This window comes from Nuphar pumila, chromosome 12, assembly GCF_984573655.1.
Source record: "Nuphar pumila chromosome 12, dmNupPumi1.hap1.1, whole genome shotgun sequence".
Classification (NCBI taxonomy): domain Eukaryota; kingdom Viridiplantae; phylum Streptophyta; class Magnoliopsida; order Nymphaeales; family Nymphaeaceae; genus Nuphar; species Nuphar pumila.
Window position 1 is genome coordinate 11,419,582 of NC_143260.1, and position 22,155 is coordinate 11,441,736.

The 22,155-nt window shown below is 37.0% G+C and overlaps 1 protein-coding gene and 1 pseudogene across 1 annotated transcript; one reads left to right on the top strand and one right to left on the bottom strand.

Moving 5' to 3' along the window:
• Positions 1–1,416: 1,416 nt before the first annotated feature.
• LOC149819986 (U6 spliceosomal RNA) lies at positions 1,417–1,512 on the top strand (annotated as a pseudogene).
• Positions 1,513–3,169: 1,657 nt separating this feature from the next.
• On the bottom strand, positions 3,170–21,690 carry LOC149819987 (ubiquitin carboxyl-terminal hydrolase 24-like). Its single transcript, XM_089982549.1, has 7 exons — positions 21,303–21,690; positions 17,571–18,593; positions 17,272–17,459; positions 12,755–13,002; positions 11,598–11,740; positions 3,695–3,871; positions 3,170–3,611 (listed from the first exon to the last, which is right to left on the bottom strand). The coding sequence occupies exons 1-7, from the start codon at positions 21,315–21,317 to the stop codon at positions 3,423–3,425; spliced, it is 1,983 nt and encodes a 660-aa protein (XP_089838675.1). The 5' UTR covers positions 21,318–21,690; the 3' UTR covers positions 3,170–3,422.
• Positions 21,691–22,155: the final 465 nt, after the last annotated feature.

Genomic DNA, 22,155 nt, shown 5'->3' on the forward strand with positions numbered 1-22,155 from the left:
AATATATAGTTGTCTCTTCACACAATTAAATATGCAATCTTTTTATAAAATATGTGATTTTATTGTATTATTTGCAAAGTTACGATTAAAAGAAGTTCGCATAAGTTATATATGGGTGCTTTGTGGGGACTCCAAAAAACAGGATACAAATGTACATTTTAAGTGAAGGTTACAAAAAGGTAAAAAAAAAAAAGAAGTCTTCAATGATTTTGGTATAAAATATTTAATTTTACTAAGGTATTTGAGAAGTTACAATCACAAGGAGATTCATAAAGCTTGTTTTTGCGCACTTCGTGAATACTGCCAAAAATAAGTGCAAACATATATTTAAGTGCCGGTTCAAAAAAGAAAAAAAAAATTGTATGATATTCTGACTTTGGTGTAAAATATATGATTTTACTAAGATACTTATGATTTTACGATTAACAGAGCGGAACCGCACAAATAACATTATTTTTTGTACGCTTCTTGAGAACCAAAAAAAAAAGTGCCGATATACGTTTAATTGAGATTTTGCCTTAACTGACTGGAGAAAGATATATCGCACAAACTTCATGACGTTTGTTTGTAAAAAGGGCAAAAATGTCCTATAAATTGCTTATTTACCATTTTAGACCATGCAAATTTCATAAATTTTGGGGCATTTGGGAAACCTGTCATTTTGGTCTTAAAGTGTGATTACTTTTCAATTTTCAAGCCAATCAATTCGATTCAAACCAATTTGGGCATTGTTTTTTACTCTGTTTGGTTCAGAAAACAATTCTGACAACATTGGACTAGACAAAATATTAAACAGCTTAAAGAGTTAGAATAGTGATACCCAACTTAAAAATGAACAAGAACATGAAGGAAAGCCTAGGAGGGAAAAGAGATCAGAATCTTACATTCCGCAGCAGACCAATTTCAAACCGAACTTGGTTAAAAGAATCAGTATCCAATGAATAAAGGTTTGATTGCACGATGCAGTTTCAAGCGCCCCCCTCATTTGTTACGCTTGGAACAGGGACGAGGGAAATGGCATTTAAAAAAAATGGGCAGAAGGGGAGATACACCGACTCCTTTCTCTCTTTCTATCTCATTAGGGTTTGAATTAGAGATTTTCCAATTAAGTTTTGAATTAGAGATTTTTGAATTAAGGTTTCGAATTAGGGCTTTTCAATTTAGAGTTTTGAATTAAGGCTTTTTTATTTAAGGTTAGAGTTAGGGGTTCAAACAGGGTTTTTTTTATTTAGGGTTTGATTTGATCAGGGCTTTCTATATTTAAAAATTTTACATAAAAAATGTGATTTCTCACAAGTCGAAACAAACCTTGGACGAAGTACAGTTACAGAATAAACAAAACATGTGTTTTGTTTGTTACTCTTATGTCCAACTTAGACAAGCAATCACATAAACCCTAAAAGTTCACATCCTAGCGTTCTTCAGGAACATCGAATAAAATTGGAATACAGAGAAGATAAGCATGGCCCCTGAGAAAGGATGATACACAAAAAAAAATCACATCCTACTACTGGGGATAAATTTGGCAGCTTATCACCAAATGACTGTTGTACTACTATGGCACTAGATCCTATTTAAACAAAAAATAACCATAAATATAGATCAGCTTATTCTCATCAAACCACTTCTAGTATATAACCCTGAGAAACAAATGTCGGGCAAGAAATAATAGCACATACGTGAAGCATGTAAGCATGCTTACCGAGACAGCAAATGAAGGAATTACAGTTAAAAAGACAATGTGAAAGTGTGTGTGTGTGTGCAGAATGATACAATAAGATGGTGGATTTCAGGGCATTTTTTGTAATCAACATGAGCATAACGATCTAATAAGTATATCAGGTGATAAAGAGGGCTCATAACTAGTCATAAATGCAAAATTTAAGCAATATTGTGCCACATAGATCATTAGATTACAAAGAACGTGCATAGAAAGTGGAGCTCGTACATGTAAAGATGCATACTAAAATGGAGAATCACTGAAATATGAGAACTGCTAATATGGACATTTCCAACACTTTTTTTGCAAATCCAATCATGTGGATATGCTAGGCATGGTGTATTTAACAGGAATCAACCATGGGATGGGATGGTGTATTTTTTATGAAAAAATGTGATTTTTGAATGCTTGAATATCTATGAAGATTATGAGCCATTGATTTTAAAGCTTTCAAAAAATCTTGTTTATGCATGGGAAGATTCAAGAGCAGGTTCTTATAAAATCAAGCATGTAGATCACATCAGTACCGTTAGATTCATGAGAAAAGAAAAAATCTATGAAAATTGTGGTTCACACATTAGTTCTCATATTTCCAGTTCTCATATTCTAGTGACTCCTAAAATGGATTCCAAAATAACAAAATAGAGAAGAATCAAATATATCACATACGCCTAGTAATGAACAACAAAAAGAACATTAAATGTTTTGACATCATATTACGGAGATTTATATCACTAGCATAAAAGAGCAATGGGATACACTTAGAAAAAGCTGAGATCTAAACTACAGAACCTTAACATCAGAAAAGAATAAGGCAAGATCACACATGCAGCCAACCCTAGATGGGAGGTCCGAGAATGATAAAAGTGAAGTCTTGTGATTGATTCAAATCCCTATTTTACTGATACATATTTTATATCTAAATAAACACCACTAGTGTTGCCTTTAGTCAGACAAAGGATCTACAGGAGGCTGTGGTCATGATCCAACATGCTTCAACTTGAGTGGTTTTAAAGCCAAGACGGCCCATACAGCATGTGAAAATTGGCTGTCTTGAATGTAATCAAACGACCCTTGGTTATAAAGAGACGCTCGAGGGGGGAAGGAGTGGGGGAGGGGGAAGACATTAAGCACCCATGTCAAACCATTTAATCTGAAGCATGTCAAATGTTGTATGAATGACCATCAAATTCTCCGACTTTGATCTACATTGAACAGAAAAGAAGGTACTGGCAATTACCACGTGTTGGTTAACACAAACGTATTACAGCATTTCAGTCTGCTGACTGATGCACCCATCCACCCTACCCACACAGCACAAGCATGCAGGCAGACACACACAGATACATACACACTTTTCCAGATGTTCGTGAATGTGCACACACACACACACACACACACATGAAGATGTTCACAGTTCACAAGCGTAAAGGACATGTTACCTATATCCGAACACATGGTGGAAATTTTTTTCAATAAATTTACAAGTGTCAATAAACGCTATCAGACTAGAGAGCTTGGTTAAATCATATCGAATTCAGACGAAACCAAAAATACAAAGAAAAAAAAGAGGCCGAAAACCACATTATCTCACAATGGACTTCATACAAGAACAGTAAAACAAAAGGTGGCAACAGCCATTTTTCTGACACTATCTACAGCAAACTGATCATGAAACTTTACAGGGAAGATCAAGGCAAATCTAAACCTGCTGATAGAAAAGTACATAAGCCTGATCATGCAGTACCTCGTTTAGACCCACCACATTGACTGATGCATCGTCAAAGCGTAGCCATCTGCCTTCTAAATGTTTTGCGTCTGCTACATAGTGTCCTCTTGAAGGGTCTCTCCCTATATGGGTAATTGTAGCAACAAGCTCATACCTCCTACCCTGAAATATCCAATACTCTAATTTCAGCATTATTCACAAAAAAGAACAGCTCACAGAAAGAGTAAAGAAACGCGCAAGGTGACCTCTGCTGTAGGAGAGACGAGCAGCTCACGTCCAAGAACCAATTCCAGAGGAAATCTAACAGGTTTATGCAGTTTGGTACTTCCCAGGCTCCCATAGCTGAACCGCATCAAGTGTAAAATCATAATCCTGGACAGAGTCTGTATTTTCACGGACTTCTGGGCACTGACAACTCCAGCCTGTTATCACATAAACGCCCTTTATAACAAGAGAAACAATGTTGAACATCAAGATGATGCAAAAAATTAGATTAAGTAGATCCAATCAAACGTTGATATTTGAAAAATAAAGAAGAAAAGAGATATGTGAAGAAGAATGTTACAATTCTATTATCATGTTACAGGTGGAATATGCATATAAAAACATGAGAAAAGGACTGATCCAACCTTGGACCCTTGGCTATATGCAAATAACAAGAAGAAACCAAAGCTGTCTAACACTATGAAAGTCGATCACAAAGTTTTATCCTCTAATAAAACTTTAGGTTATGGCAATTTGAAGGGAACGGTCTTAATTTTCAAACTACATGAAAGTTGGCCAACAAGTAACCCCCATATTACTTAAAAGCAATCCAAAGCATGCGCTCCCTGCAACAGTTTGGGCCATGAACCCAATTCACGCTCTTACAGTAGATTTTGATACACTTTTCGCATTTTTGCTCTTTTAAGAAAGAATGATCCTCAAGAAAAATCCAAGATAGCTTTTCTAAGTCAACAAATACCCATCTGGGCAATTCATCAACACATTTGATGTGCACATAGCATAACATCCACCTGATACTCTGTGACAAGAAAGCCTTGGAATACCTTAAGAACAAAACAGTGAAACACTGCTTTGAGTGGTCATATTGTTATACCGCTCATACCACCAAGAAACTAACTATTTCAAGTCAACAAACAACAGAACTTCCTACATTCCTTTCAATTAATTACCTTTGCAAATTCAACACAATTTCATCTTTAAGCCAAGTATAATAAGACATGATTCAGGTCCATCAATCCATCCAAGCAATTGTTGATATATTAATGTTGAGAACTGAACATATTAGGCCCCATAGTTTGAAGTGTTTTATGATAGATCTGAACCGTTAGATGTGTTAAGCATGCTCTATTTAGTGGGAATCGACTCTTGGATCATGTTTTTTCGATGAAAAAATGTATTTTTAGGAGCCGGGGAAAATTGATAGCTTCATAGCCATTGATTTTGGATCACCTGAAAAACCTGTATACAGGTCAGATTCCGGTGATCCAAAAGCTGGTTCCCACTAAACAAAATCTATAGATCACATCTATGGTGTTAGATGTGAGAAAAAATACAAAAAAATGATGATTTTTGAATGGGCCTAATGCGGCAGAATGAGAAAACGGGCAGAAGGAGCGCATTACTCACTAATGTTGGATAACTGAAAACAATTAAAGGCCACTACGTTTAAAGAAAAAGAGAAGAACAAAATTGATGACCTATGATCTTTGGCTATATACAAGAACAAATGGAAATTTTTATGTAAAAATTGTTAAGTTATATATATATATATATATATGGGTTGCCCACCAGCGCCATTTTAGTCATTTTGTACAAGTTAGAAAATAAGTTTTTATTTATTCTTTTTAATTTTTGTATTTTCTATTTCTTTATGTAAAGGAAATGTTGTATATGCCTCCACATAGTCGATGGGAGCCTCCCAACGTCTATTTTGGAGGCTCCCTCTTGGCCTCTTCTTGTCTATAAATAAGGGCTTAAAGCCCCTTGTATTTGAAGCTCCTTAATGAATAAACTCATTATTTTTTAAATGTTGTCTCTATTTTGATATTGTATGCACTCTTGTGCTTGTGTAAGCCTTAGTGCTCTTCAGATTGTCTCATGGTAGACTTGTGCATGTGCACTTTGTGACCAAGTTCTTCGTAAGCCCTTAGTGGCTTTTATGCTTTGGACCATTTGTGGGTGTGATTTGTGCCTCTTGAGTGAGGTCTGAAGACACCTTGTTTCATTACATGGTTTTAGAGCGAGGGTGTTCTTAGACCTTCAAAGTGTGATCATCACGTGCTCGTGGTAGAGGATGTGTTGTCAACATCTTTCTCTCTATTGTAATCTTTAAAGTTAAAGCTACATGATGTGGGCTTATATATATATATATATATATATGACCATTTTTTTAGTTTTCTATCTTTAAAAAGGGTATTTATATATTTTTGAAAAAAATGTTTGAAATAATATGGTTATTTCTTAATCGTGTAAAATGTGTTTTCTTTAAAAATTAAATTGAAACTAGAGTTTGTATTCATAAGTAGCATATTGTTGAGCTCTTTATAATAAATCCTCCATTTTTATTTTCTACAAAAATATATATTTTCTATGCTCTCATGTATATCCATTAGTAAAATTGTGTATGTGTTCATGCAAAGTAATATACATTTATTTGAAAAATTTTAAACACTTTTATGATTATTGGTAGCTTCATGCATATGTCAGGGCATGTTCTTTGAAATCTTGGTAATTTCATACATATTGCATTTGGTGGTAAATGATTTGTCGTTGCTTGAAGGTGTTCAACCCCTTCTTGCATTATTTCATTATCAATAGAATATTATTGTGTTAGCCACCTTGGGTGGATTGGGTGTGAGCACATTTTGTGGTTTGTGGTGCTTTGGTGGAACTCTTTGAGTGTCCACTTTATTGATTGGTCAACATATTTTGAGACTTTTATTTCCTTGCATATTAATTCAAAGTGTATTCCGGGCATATTAGTGTCTTATGATTATTTGTGCATATTCCTATAATATATTAAAATTTATGTCCTAAGTATGTTATTTCTTAAGAACTCTAATTACTATGATTATATGTTTTTTATACATCTTCCTTTCTTGTTGAACAAATGAAATTTTCATTTTGAGCCTTTTATGGATGCCCTTTTGTGGGCTTTTGTAGGTGTGCTCCTAATGGACACTAATTTTCTTGATTAACGGTTCTTGTTATTTTTCAACAACAACAACAACTACGCCTTCATCCCAAAACAATTGGGGTCAGCGATATGAACCAAAAAAGAAATTCATTTTGGGTCTTCCACATGAATCCTTTTCCTCCAATCATTTCTATCCAACGCCATGTCCTCGGTGAGGTTCAAAGCATTCATATCCTTTCCTATCATCTCCATCCAAGTCTTCCTAGGCCTACCCCGACCTCTTTTAACTAATATATTTTCCCATTTCTCCAACCTTCTAACTGGAGCATCATTAGGCCTTCGCCGAATATGTCCAAACCACCGTAAACGATTCTCTCGCATCTTATTTTCAATGGGTGCAACACCTACCTTCTTACGTATCTCTTCGTTCTGAATCTTATCTTTTATTGTATTTCCACACATCCATCTAAGCATCCGCATCTCAGCTACACTCATTTTTTGAATATGATGTCTCTTGGCAGCCCAACATTCCGTACCATATAGTAAAGCGGGTCTAATAGTCGTCCTATAAAACTTTCCCTTCAACCGCAATGGCATTCTACGATCGCACAGCACTCCAGTAGCACTTCAACCGTAAACGGTTCTTGTTATTTTTAAAATATTAAATATTATAGTGGATTTTATGTGGCCTTAAAGTTATTAGATTATTGGATATGCATGAATTTTAATCTCTTTGCGAGTATTCATGATTGAATGTACTTGGATATGCTTTTGATCTTGTGTACGGTTCGCTGGGAATCTTTGTAAATTTTGGCCCCTTTATGTTGTATATCATTGTTGTCTCATAATATACTAGATTGAGCTATCTCTCTATATAGCTTGTTTATATTGGCCATACTCATTCTTCATTGTTATTGATACCTTAATTGTCTTTACTTACAAGGTTTATGAAAAATTATAAATTAATACCTTGTGTGCATATGATTGCATAAATCTTTATAAGGTTTTTACCTAACATTATTGGACTTGATTTTAAACTTGCTTTTTCAAATCGGATATTTGATATGAATTCACCTATTTAGAAATTGAATTATGAGTATGAATTTCCTTTTGTGACATTTGGATTGTCCATCACAGAATTTTAAATGATGCATCATTCTCTTGGCCTTGTTATTTGTTCAAAGATGTGTGCTGGGGTGAGTTGTGTGCACCCTTGCTTTAAATCAATTTAAATTGTCAACTTGTGGTTTGGCTCTAACTGATTGTTGATTGATCTTTGGATTTGCGAGTGTGGCATCATTCATTTGTTGATTAACCATTGTTATTATTATGGATGCTTATAATTATGTTTGTTTGTGATGGCTATCTATTTTTGAAACCATGGTATTTCGAAAGATTGTTAAAATTGATATTTTTACCGGTGACATTAGTTTGTTTCCATTACAAGCTTTCTTAGCTCATGTCTCTTCTTCTTTTTTATGCCTTTTATTTAATTGTTATTTTATGTAGACAACAAACGGTGTTTATCAGTGTGGTGAGGTATATGCACCCGTTAAAACTGACGTTGTTTAATAGAGATTTTGGATTATCAGTGTGATGAGTAATGTGCACCCGTTGAAACTGATGTTTACAATTTTACAATCATTTGTAAGGTGAGTTATGTGCACCTCTTATGGATTGTAACCTATGTCACTCATACTCTTCTAACAGGGCACCACACCCACACCCAGTTGGGTGCAACACTTGGACACAACTTTCTTTGTGTTAGGTGAAGTCAACCACACTGAGGTCCATTTTTACCCAAAAGTAGATTCAGTTAACCCTAATCAAGTCCATTTTTATCTATATTACATATATAAATACATAAATCCACACAAATATGCATAGTGTTAAGTTAAAACTGTTAAAAATTATATATATATATATATATACACACTCCCGACACCCCTGTACCCAAGTTTTTTTAAAGTGCCACATTGTGGCATCCACACCCGCACCTATGTGACATAGAATGGTTTTGTATTATCAGAGAGTCCTGTATTGGTTGTGCATAGTCACAAAGATGATTGTTGTTGACATTTGCAATTGATCTCTTAATTTGTATTGTCAAGAAGCCCTGTATTGCTTGTGAATGGTCACAGAGATGATTGTTGCTGACATTTGTAATTGTGTTCTTGTTCTAGTAACTGATACACTTAAATTTAGAGGTTTGGAGGTCTAATGAGGTAATTTGCTTGTGTGGTGGTCAAAATAGTGTTTTAATTTATAAAATTCATTCATTATGATGTATGAGATTTCTCATAATTTTTCTAAACTCATTTGCTTTTTTATGAGAAATGGTTAAATATTTTCATGCATTTTGCATTATATATGCTTTTGTTGCATGAGAGGTTCATGATCAGTTGTCTTGAATAATTTGCATAAGTTTATACATTTGCCCATAGTGGCTATTGTGTGCATCTGATTGCTCTTGAGATTGTTCTCAGTGTGTATTACTTGTTGGTAAACAGGTGCTTATGCACTTCGATTGTATTTGTGTGGATTCTCATTGGGATCTCTTTTTTGTATTTCATTTTGTTTCTAAGCATGTGCTCTGAAAAGTTTGTTTATTGTTATCTCTTAAAATTGGTCCATAAGTGAGTTCTTTAGTTGCATGACCGATATTGCTTCCAAAGATGCAATTGATATTGTGTATTTGATTTCGCTTAATTAAGTGATGGAAATCATTTCTTGCATCTTCCGTAGTGTAAAAATATTTTGGGATTTAAACTCTTATGTAGGTTATTTATTCATGGTATTAATGATTGTTTCAAAATTTGCATTAATGTAATAAATATATGTGTATTGAATAATGTATGTTTTCATGAATGTTTCAAATAATTAGTGAGTTATGAATTTATCTTTGAGATATTTTGTGCATTTCTCGTTTTGATAATATGCAATTATGTTTTTTTATGAATTAAGAACTATGATTTCTTTATTTAAAGTGAGTCATTTATTCATGGTATTAATGTTACTCGATAAATCCTATTTCATGTCTTGCATGCATTAATGTAATTTTTCTTGATAAATATATGTGTTGATTAACCTAAAGTTAACTTTCTTCTATTTGTTAGATGTTTCTTGAGTTTTTCGCATTTTATGCATGATTGTGAAGCTTCCCTAGTAGGTTTTACTTTCTCATTTTGAGGTATTGGGGTATTATGCATATTTCCATAAATGTCTTCATAAATGTTTAAAGTGATTAATGATTTATGAGCACGCCTTCTTTCATGTTACCAATACATTTTATGATTCTTTGTTTTTGTGATATATATCATCTTTTGTATAGTTAGGATATTTGGCTTTCTCTGGTTTTAGGTTCCCAAGTATTGAAGAACCGATTAGAGCAAATGATTGACATAAATATTGAAGACTCTCTACACCCTTCAATAGAAAGAACTAACGAAGAAACATGATGAAGACTATGAAGACTTTTAAAGACATGGGTTTATGTGTATTTGCAAACTTCCGGTTAATCACCATAAGTTTGACAAGGGTATTAAGTTATATGTATAAATTCATATATATATATATATATAATGAATAATGTAATTTGGGTTGTCCACAAGGGCATTTTGGTTAAAGTCTCTTTCCTTGTAATCACGATCTTTGAAGAAGTCTTACACAATCCCATGTAATGAAACACTCAGAAATACAAAGGGGTTACAACAAACAATAGAAATTCTGCAAGCAATGGTCCACCATGGGACAATACAACATTCAAGTGAGAACAATCACAAAGGCACAATATGTGCATACAAAAGCCACAAAGGGCACACACAACACATAAAAAATATGATCTTTATTATGAAAAATGCTTAGAAAGCATTGGGTTACACCATAGGGGAGAGCCCTATTTAAAAGCAAAAAAAGACGTAAAGGGGGCAGCCCAACAACTAGTTGGGGTTGTCCCAACAGTCATATTGTACACAAACTTTAAAAAAGAAAAATAGAATAAAAAATAAAAAAAAATAACAAAGACCCCTAGTGTGTTGACCCTACAACTATGGAAATGACTGAAATACCCCTGATGGGTATTTCAGTTTACATATGCAGAAATATATATATCTTAACAACAATATACATATGCAGAAATATACATCTTAACAATTAGATCAGGACTAGCCATTTTGGACTAAGATTATGTAATTGTTACGTGCAGACCATGCAGGAGGGGTGGGTGGGCACACATTCGTCCTTTCTCAAACATCCTCCATTATTATACAAGCTAATACATATTTCTTCAATAATTTAGCTCACTTCTTGCAGACAATATTTTTATTAATGGCCATAAACATCCACATGAATCTGTTATAAGCTTCCAAAAGAGTACAAAGTTACATCATACACAGTCGTCAATATTGGACTTGCTACAGTGTCGTTAAGGGTTTTACCCCCCAAAAATTAAAAGAATTGGTTTCTAGAAGAAGTCTTAGAAAAAAACTTGGGAACTTTTTATTCAAATGAAAAGCAAAGAAATTGTGATAATATTATGATATTTAATTCAGAATGAAAAGCAAAAAATTGTGATAATGTAATGATATTTTCATTTCTTACGTTATTTTATTTTATTGCAATAAATTTATCATTTTTTGGAAAATCCTTTAAAGCATGATAAATTGATGTGCTGATATCTCAATACATGTTCACCAAGGGCATGTTTGCCTTGGGTCACAGGTGGAGATGAACGATCACAGTTGAGAAAATAGAAGTGTTTGTTGGCCACAAGGTTAACCTTGTGACCAACTTTCACAAGATTCAAGGCAAAAACAATCACATGACCTTGAGAAAATATTGTGATTATGATTTACAATCACAAGATCTCAAGAAAATACAAAAACCACAAGGCATTGCAAACACGCCCTAAATGGTAACTCATATTAACAATGTGTCAATTTTCAGAGATAGCCCTCACTTGGTTCAATTGGTGGAGGTGGAAGTTGAGAAAATCTAAAAGAAAGTACCTTTCCTGTAGATGCCCTGTAACCTTCAAGTGTTTCTGGTGCAGAAAACAGGCGAAGTGCATGATCTATAGTATGAACAGCATCAGGAAATATATCCAAATGGAGCAAAAGGAATGGCTGCACTGTAGCTGATGCTTTGTTGCCTACACCAAAAAATATATAGATCTAATGGTAACATGGACTGAATTTTCAGACAGAAACAGTAGAGATGTACATGCAAAGAAACCTTTCAAGTGTGAGAAAGCATAATCATACTTTATTCTAATTCAACCCAGTGACTCACCCAAGTCATCCTGATCTGGCACTAGAATTGGACAAATTGATCAACCAATGGATTGTGTACCAACCTATGTCACATGGGTGCGGGTACAGGTACGGGTGCGGAGCAATTTCAAAATTTTTGGACACGGGGACACGGCTATATATATGTATATATATTTTTAAAAATATATATATAACAATAATAAGACTCGGTCAAAGTTGTGTCCATTAGGGGACACGGCTATATATATACATATATATATATATATAAAGATCGATTTTTTTCTTTTTATACATCTTTTGCCCTAAAATGGACAAAAATAGACTCAGTCAAAGTTGACTGAGTCCAATATGTGGACAGACTCGGCCCCGGTGCGTTGACCGTGTCCGAAGCCGCACCCGTGTTGGGGCGTGTCGACGCGGGTGCATCGACCTCCTAGCCGAGTCCGTGTGACATAGGTACCAACCAGGTTCTTGGCAAAACTCACATAAGACTTTCTTGACTAGGCCAGTTCAATTGGTTGACCTACTGGGTCACTGGTTTTGTGAATGTGTGCACACAACGTTATACTTTTCTCTAAGAAATTAAATGCATGCCCAATATCTATATACTTATAACAATAACACATGAATATGCATCTTGCATTTATCCTTGTTTTTGAGTGTAAAGAAACAAAAGGGCATATACATGTATATATGCATCACATAAAACTGCATATTTATAACATAATAAAATAAAAATTGACACAACAAATGTCCCAAGTATAGACAACTCAGATCACAAGTCACTGAGTTTTCAAACTATGGTCATGAAAGGTGCCTGTAAAGTGTGCTCAGACAACAAGCACATATGCACATCTACACTCATCGGACTTATCGTTACAGAATTAACAAACCTCTTGCTTTCACAACACTTCGTAGCTGCCCTCCAAATATGTCACTTAACTCTGATGGCACAAAACTCTGAGTTCTAGTCACTGCAGTCTTATTTTTTGGTCCAACGGTTTCCCAGTCATCATCTTCAGCAGAAGAGATCAATGACGATCTTCCCCCTTCCGAGAATGACAAGTGACCTTCCAGTTTTAGTAACTCATCATGCATCTGATCCATCACAAAACTTAGGAACTCCTGAGCATCTTCTTGCCTGCACATGATTTCAGAAGTTATGAACTGCAATCAACACAAGTTAGAGCATTCCTTTCACTTAGAATATTAGATAAATTAGGTATTTTCGATCAACATTAAGTGAATTTAGATTATGAGTAATGCCATCAAATTTGTAAATCTATGGTTATCTTTCTTCCAATATATTTTCCTGTCCAATATTTCCATGTGTAGAGGACTTCCAAGCAACCTGATGACCACCGGGATACATATAAATACGTGTGCACGCATGTGTATGCTCCCTCGTGGTTGTCTCATGAAAAAATACAACTTTCAGGAATGAAACAGAAAAGTAGAGACAACTGCAGGCCATTATGAACTGAAGTTCTAAAGAAACCAAGGTATCTGAGATCAAATAATTTTCTGCATCCCTAAAGAAAGACAAGAATTCCAACAAACATACTTGTTCTAGTAGGTTCAAGCAAGATGGCAGAAAAGGGTGTCATCATGACATAATGTACCAAAAAGTTAATTGAGGAAAACAGAAGTAGCCAAGCAGGAGACTAAACCCTGGAAGCAGATCCAGTGTTCGGGGCAGAACACTTATATAAGTGTTCTGCCCAATTTGCGGAGCCACATAGTGGCTGCCCGCCCCCCCCCCCCCACCACCACCACCACCACCAATAAAAGGGCAGAACACTTTATAACAAAAGGAAAACCAGTATGGAATGTTAGATGGCAGTGGAATCATGAACACTAAAGTCTAAAACTATTTCCAGTAGAATTATAGTGATTCAAATATAAAGTCAAGAATGCAATTGCAAATAAAATGGGAATCATACCCTCCCATAATACTCTTTAGAATCTATAAAAAGCTATGTCACATGGGTGCGGGTGGGGCACTTTCAAAAACCTTGGGTGCGGGGGTGCGGCAAATATATATATATATATATATATATATATATATATATATAAGAGAGAGAGAGAGAGGATCCCCCACCCCCAAGATTTTTTTTTTAAATTCCACAGCCCATTTCATAGGGCAAAATTTAAAAAAAAATCCAAAAAATGAACCAAAATGACCCTGGGTGCATTGACCGCACCGGGTGCCACACCCACGTCGCGTCGACGCGGGTGCGGCACCTGTCTGGCCGAATCCCTGTGACAGAGATAAAAAGGTATCTTCTAACATAAAGACCACTTAATGAACAGAGTTTGATACCATCCAGCACAAGGCAGCTTATAACAGTTTAACCAGCATCCATATGGTTCATATGCAAATGGAGAAACTATTGAACAAACAGAGATTACTCATCCAAACAAAATTCAGATCAAATATTGTTCAGAAGTAATAAAGCTCCATTGATCTCCAGACCTCTTTTGCAAAGGATATCAAATATTTGAATGGTATCATATGCAAACAGTATCAAACAAACAGAGATTACTCGCCCAAACGAAATTTGAACCAAATATTGTTCAAAGGGAATCATGCTCAATTGATCTCCAGACCTCTTCCACAAAGGGTATCAAAGATCTGAATGGTATCATAGCCATGCCATGTTACACAAACATATATTTATCATGGTCAAATGAAAATGGTTTAGCACTCGGCTACACAAAATCTATAAAGGACATCAACACAGAAATCAAGACAAAAGGTAATGGAAAGGCTTTCATTTTGTACTTATCAGAGACTATAACATCCAAAACAGAAAGGGTGTCAAATTTATAGGTGACCTTAACATCCAAAACAGTTTACATGAAGATGGTGAGCTGCCGTCAACTTTTTTTAGTGGATGTGTGCACCTGAGCTACCACAGAAACCATGACTCATGACATGTCTGTTCACTTATGGTGATTTAAAATTTCCAGGCCATTAAATCCATGCAAATAACTCAATATTTTCTTTTGAATGCCCATCACAAGCTGTAGACTGAATAACAGCACAGTTACTATAGAATAACACCCAAGAATACAGTGCTTCTCTTTGGCTTAAGGATATCACTTCTATTTTCCATTTATCAAATACTATGGAGCCACAATTTCTACTTGTACCACATTACTTAACTTAGGAGAAGCAGCCAACTTGCATTCAACAGCTTTCAAACTTGTGGCCACACTATGGCAAGTCATCTGATGCTTGATAAATCACTAGGACACTAGCATTTTGTTCCATGCCTGCCATTCTCACCTCTCTCAATCAGCTCTTGCCCACTGGAAATTATTATCACTTTTGAATTTTGTAATTCTCCAGCAAGTATCAGGTTCCTCATCCATGGTAGGGTTGGTAAACGAGCCAAATGAACAGAACACAGCTTGTTCAGGTTTGGCTTGTTTACCACTGGACCCAGCTCGGGCTTGGGTCTAGACGAGAAGAGCTCGAGCTCAAGCTGAGTCATTATGAAATTTGTTAATGTTTTTCTACGAGAATTTTAAAACAGTTGGGTTTTCTTAAGAAAATCTAGGGTTACAAAAAATAATAAAAATGAAAAGAGAAAATCTGAAAACAGTTTCAGGGTGACATTTGTCACTGTGATCCACCCAAATGGTGGACATGATTGCATATACGATTGAGCATGTCAATTTTATTTATGATGTTAGTCAAAATGAGTGTCTGTAGATCATGCCGAAGTAAGGTTGTAATGTGTACAAAGCAAAAAGCCTTTCTTTTTTCTTTTTAAAGGGAATTTTAAATACAAACCTTGGAGATCACAAAAGAGTAATAAATATTGTGTCAAATAAATGATAATGCTAATAGTTTTGTCAGTGTATTACATTGGATGAGTTAGGGCCATTCATGGAAGGTAGCACTCCTACAGTAGGAGCTTGTTCTTAACTTTCCTGACTTAAGGGGATGCATCTTTAGAAAGTGCATGCATAATGCTGTTCTGGATTTCCTTCCAAATTCCATACCATCCTAGGTCTAACCCTTTTATCATGATTTTCTACCAAGGATTAGGGCTGGGAAATGGACCGAGCAGTTCACAGTTTGGCTTGCCTGAAGTTCATTCATGTTCATCAGATGATCTCGGCAAGGCGAGCTGTGAGCAGCTCGTATAAGGTAGATGAGCCAAGTATGAAACAGCTCCTCTAGGCTTGTATAAAGAGAATATATATAATATATATGTGAAACATGTCATGGAAAGTGCATTTGGTTTGGTATTCAGCTTGTATGGTTGTGGTAGAGATGGTTTGTAGCAGAGTTACCGGAAGCTTCTTAGATAGGTGGGAAGCTCGCTTCCCAGAAACTCGCTTCGGAAGCACGATACTCCTCATTTCCGAAACTTGATGAGAACCTCGATTCTCCCACTCTTCTCCTATACTTTCCACACGCTTCATATTTTCTTCTTATATGTTCTCTTACTCAACTTTTCATGTCTTTTATGTATTTTCTCTCACTCTCTCAATCACCTTCATGTGCTTTCTCTAAATTGGTAGTCATAACTTTTAAATTTTGTTAAAAATTTAATTCTTACACAAAAAATCATGAAATTTAATATTAATCACTCTTATTTGTGTTTCATTTTGATTCGCATTCAATTCTTATATTTATTTTTTTATCCCTCGCTTCCCACTTCCTATACATTTTAAAATGCATTGCGTCTTCTCGCTTCCGCTTCCCGTATTGTTTCCTGCTTTCGCTTCCTAGTCTAGCAACCTTTGTTTGTAGTTCAAATCCCAGTGTTGTCAGTGCCTTTAAATGTGGGATTTCTTTTAAAGAAAAGCTTTTTGCTTTGTACACATTACAAGCTTGATTCGGCATGATCTACAGACACTCATTTTGACTAACATCATAAATAAAACTAACATGTTGAATCTTATATGCAATCATGTTCACCATTTGGGTGGATCACAGTGACAAATGTCACACTGAAACTGTTTTCAGATTTTCGCTTTTCGTTTTTATTATTTTTGTAACCCTAGATTTTATTAAGAAAACCCAACTGTTTTAAAATTCTCCTTAAAAAACATTAACAAATTTCATAATGACTCGTGGAACCATGTCTGTGACTAGAGTGAGTAGACATAACATGTTGGTTAACAGCATCTCCAGGTTTTGCAGGTGAGTGCATCTACAACTCGTGTGTGTGTGTGTGTATACGAGAGAGAGAGAGAGAGAGAGAGAGAGAATTGAACATAAGAATCAAGAGAGACTAACAAGGAGGTAGTGTAAATTAAAAAATTAACCGCAAACAAGGTTAACAGTATAATGTGCCTAGGATAAAGAAGATGAGAAAACACCAATTATGAAAGAAATTAACATCATTGGAAGCAAGGATAACATAACGATCCATGAGGAAGTACGCACCTTGGCCTACCGGATATGCTTGAAGGCAAATCTGGAGTGAACTTTTTTAAGACAGATTCAAACATAACAGGGCTAAAAGGCTTGCCAACCTCAACAATAGTTGTCATATTCTTTTTTGCACTCAAATCCTTGGATGTTTCAAACTCAGAAATGAGCTCTGTAAATGCTCGCAATGTTGGATATCCCATCTAAAAATGAAAAAGAAATTAAGGAAAATTCTTCATTACAATTTTCATCCAAATTACAAAAGAAGAAAGTCCATCAACTATCATTCTAAATTTCCAAGTCAAGATCCTAACCTTCTGAACATCACGAACTCTAAGTTTCTGTAAAAGCTGGACAAAGAGTGAGCTGGACAGCAGTGCTTGCAAAGTTGCATTAAGAAAACATAGATTGCCCAAGTTTATTAGTCCCCTTGGCTGCACATGTTTGACAGTTTCTCCTATCCCATTCATTGTTTTGCTGGCATCTTTTCCTGAAGCTAGAACATTTGATGACTGCACAGAAGCATTAGTGCTAATGGTATCATTTGTCACGGTTTTACTTCCATATTTCAGTGTTTCATCTTCAGGGCTCCGTGGAGAATTATTCCCACAATCCCCAGGGTGGTTTCCACCCTTTGGTTTCCCCAACTCTCCTGAAACCAACATAGCCTGATCTCCAGGTATAACATCAGACTGTTTAGGCACTTGCACACCATTGCACACAATGCCTGACCCAAAATTTAACTTCTGTAGGGAAGCAGAAATTGTCGTTGTTTTGTCTGAAAAGATAGGTTTAGAATCAGAATGAGAACCTCCCTTGACATTCTTTTGAGCATCCACAACATTGCCCGAATTACTTGTTGCTTCTTCCAAGTCCAAAAGTCGGGCATTGGGGTTCCCAACAGGATGGGCACCTCCATCTTCCAGCAGCAAGTTTGTTAAAGGCTTTAGGGAACCCGTTCCATTTTGAGGTGAATCAGGTGCCGACCTAGTTTCTGCAACACTCTTTTTGCTTGCTTCTATACCAATATTAACAGCACTGCAATGGGAATTAGCAGTGCCTGATTTGATATTTGTGGAACTTCTCCATACACCATCCCCAGATTTCAATTTCTGGTTCTTTGATACCCCATTCTCAATAAGTGGTTTTTCTGGTTCACCACTTTTGGAACCATGTGAGTGATCTGAATGCTTGGTACTATAGCTTCCAACGACTGATGAATAGTCCAATGAACCAAATTGTAGCTCACTCTTCTTCACAGGCTCAGCGGAATCTTCCACCAAAGCCTTATGAAACAACCTTGTTTCATCTTCCGTAAACGATCCAAACACCACAACCTGCCCAACAGATAAACCATCAATCTATATACAGACAGCAGAATATTGCATAAACGCAACTTCAGAAAAAAAAAATTTGTTGTAGATCAAATAACATATTGCACAATAATCACCCTATAATAAAGTAAAAGGATGGGGTCTTTTTCTTCTTCATATTCTTCTTCTTTTTCCTCATACAACCACAAACAATAACTGAACTACCAAATAAATTATAGTGCACTCAGAGAACATATTAACCAGTTTCCATGGGAATGCTTCTGCAGAAGATTTCCCCTTATGACATGTCGGCTATACATTTTAGTTCCATTAATGAGGCTGATTGGTCGGCCATTTCCGGCAAATTTATATTGGAGGAGATCAAAATGGTGGTCAAGTCCCTGTCAAATGGGAAATTTCCAGGCATGGATGGGTTCACGATTGAGTTTTTTTGGGAAAATTGGGACTGCATGAAGGGGGAGTTGTTTCAAATGATGGACGAATTTCACTCTAATGCAAAGGTGCCTGGGGTCTTGGGTAGATCCTTACTTATCCTCATTCCTAAGGACTCATAGGCCAACGCGATTGGTAGATTCAGACTCATCTCATTAGTGGGCACGATCTTTAAGATTATCACCAAGTCCTTAGCAGTGAGAGTAAAACTGATCATTGGCCAACTTATTTGAGATTCACAAAGAGCTTTCATTGAGAAGGTTACATGAATCATGCATTGTGGCCCATGAGGCATTACATTCAATCAAACTCTCAGGTAAACAATCCTTTATTTTAAAGATAGATCTTGAAAAAATGTTTGACTCCCTTGATTGGAAATTTTTATTATGTTATCTATGAAATATGGGATTTGGCAGAAAATGGATTTTATTTGATTGAAAGGCTGCTTTCAGTAACCTCGATTGTGGTGTCAATCAATAGAGAAAAAGGGAAACTATTCAAACCCAGGAAGGGTTTCCGGCAGGGGGACCCTGTCTCGCCTATTCTTTTCAACTTGGCAATGGAGGCTCTATCAGTGATGCTTAAGTCTGTCGAGGATGATGGTAAATTTCAAGGTTGTAAGGTCTCTAATAGTGTCTCCATATCTCATTTGTTATTTGCCAATTATCTTTTGGTGTTTGGTGAAGCATCAGACTCAAATGGGCACTTTGGTTCATTCTAAGATGCTTCGAGGAAATCCCTGGGTTGCACATGAATGGATGCAAAAGTCAAGTAATAGTGTTAAACGACCCCACAGGTGAGATACAAAGACAAGCATGTGTAATCTTTGACTATGAAAGGGGGTCCCTTCCTATAAAATACGTGGGGCCTCACTTTGCATTTGGGGGTTTCGAGGGAAGGGTCTCTGAAAAATATGATTTATCTGGTTGGCCTGCGAACTGGGAGGAAAACTACAAATGGAGAAGAGGATCTGATATTTGGAAGGGGTGGGTCTTGGTTTTACAAGATTTTTGTCAATTCATTGAAATACAGGTTGGGGATGGCAATGCAACACTCCTTTGGCAGGATTGATGGTGGGGAGAGTGGCCCCTCAGTGAAGCTTTTCCCGACGTGTATGATGCTGGGCATGGGAAGTACAGTTGGGTTTCGAAGGTCAGGTCTCCTTCAACGGGATCCTGGGATATCGTATTGTGAAGGAACTCTTCTGATTATGCATTTGAGAAGTGGCCGTTCCTCACTAGCAAGCTGTGGCGTTTGTCTCTGTCGGCTCGCTCGCTGATGGCTTCAAGGCATCCACTCTATATCAGGCACAGGCCAGACCGTCGGCTCCTTGACTGCCCAAAAAATCACTGGGGGGGGGGGGGGGGGGGGGGACTGCCACTACAGAGTTCCCGCATGGGGTGGCTAATGTTGAAGGGAAAGGTGCGCATTATGCATGAAGATGAGTTACTGCAACACCTATTTTGGGAGTGTGCCTTCATTTGCATTATTCTAAACCAGGGTTGGGGGGATTTGCAACTAGGATTGGACAACATCGAATTTCTTAGGGAACCTATAATTGAGAGACACCTGGACTCATCAGGGAAACGGCGGAAGTTTGTTTGGGGCGTCTGGATCCTCACGGCCTGGAGACTGATTTGGATGGAGCGCAACCAGTGCATCTTCAGGGGTTTCAGAAGCTACCCGGACGGTATTCTTCTCCAACTCAGGTAGGAAGTCACCAACAGAGCACGCGGCAAATGGCCTGGCCAATCGGGCGATTGGCTTGGACATCGCATAGCCATCTTCTAGCGCTCCCTGCAGTTCTCATTCACATTTTCAATTCTGTAATATTTATTTCTATCTCTAATCACTTGACGTTATGGGCCTGATGCCTCATCACACCCATACATTTCAGGTGTACTTTAACGCTAAATGGAATTTTATTCTCTAAAAAAAAGACAGTACAAAACGAGAGCAGATTTCGTACGAAATCAAACAGGGCGTTGCCGACTGGGCTTCTTATATATCTTCCTCCCTTCCTGCCCTTCGTGTCAACCATAGTAAAAAACGAACTCCCGAATCACTCGATTACTTTCACCCAAAAATAAAAACTGTTGGGTGAAGGCCTAGTTTCCCTAGATCATCACCAATATAGACGTTAAAAACAAATTACATCTCCACGACTCGAGCAGCATTTCAACCCAGAACTCAAAACAAAAAATCAATCCATAAAAATACCTGAACAAACGAAATCAAGCCATAAAAACAGCTTCAAACAAATAACCAAAAAAGGAGAACCTTGGGATTGCTCATGGCCGAAGACGGAGCTGCAGAAGAGGAGAGTTTCCACGTTCGGATTCTCGGCAGCTCCGGAGGGATCGTATGAGGGAAGAAGAGTGCGATTGGCTGGGAGCTAGGGTTTCCGGGAGCGGCGTAGCATCGGAAGGGGAAGGGCACAAGGAAGACATGAAAAGGTGGGGAGTTGCAGAGTTGGTGCTGCTGCTGGCGGTGGTGGTGGTGGTGATGGAGAAGAACATTTAAAAAGGGGAGGGGGAAGAAAGGATGGACGGCGGTGGTGGTGGGGAGGGCATCGGCGGCGACAACGAAACCCTAACGCGGCCGCGCTCGGCCCTCTCTCTCTCTCTCTGGCGTGTTTTGGGGGTGCAATGCAAGGTAATTTGTGGGTGAGTGAGGAGGGTTTTGCTTGCTTACCTCGGTGTGTTTTTTTGCTATTTTTGGTTACTCAGATGGTGATTACTGTCACCACGTAAACATCAAGCTCTCAGTGTGCAGAATGCCAGCTGTAGTGAACCGAGGCATAAATATCGACGTTTTTTTCAGGAAAAATACGGAAAAAAAAACGTGATACGTTGTCCAACCGACTAAAACATAAATATCGTACAGAAACAGGATTCGATTTTTTGATTTGTTAATTTAAATATTTTGTGTTTGAATTAGTAAAAAAAAAGTCCATGTTTTCCAAATTATTGGTGACAAAATTGCGCTTGCTGCTCTTCGCTTCCAGTTTCCAACTTCCCGCTTCCGGCTTCGCACCTTCCCAGCTTTCCGCTTCCTTCTCTGTGCTTCCCGCTTCTTGTTTCTGCTTACTGATGCACGCATCCCACTCCGTGCTTCCCAGTTTCTGATTCAC

Bases quoted from the DNA above. Each gene is read 5' to 3' on its own strand.
- LOC149819987 (XM_089982549.1), bottom strand. The intron at 11,741-12,754 runs GTTTGTTAATTC...TTTTTGGTGTAG, and splicing joins AAGTGTTGTGAAAGCAAGAG to GCAACAAAGCATCAGCTACA. The intron at 3,612-3,694 runs GTCACCTTGCGC...TGGATATTTCAG, and splicing joins TCGTCTCTCCTACAGCAGAG to GGTAGGAGGTATGAGCTTGT.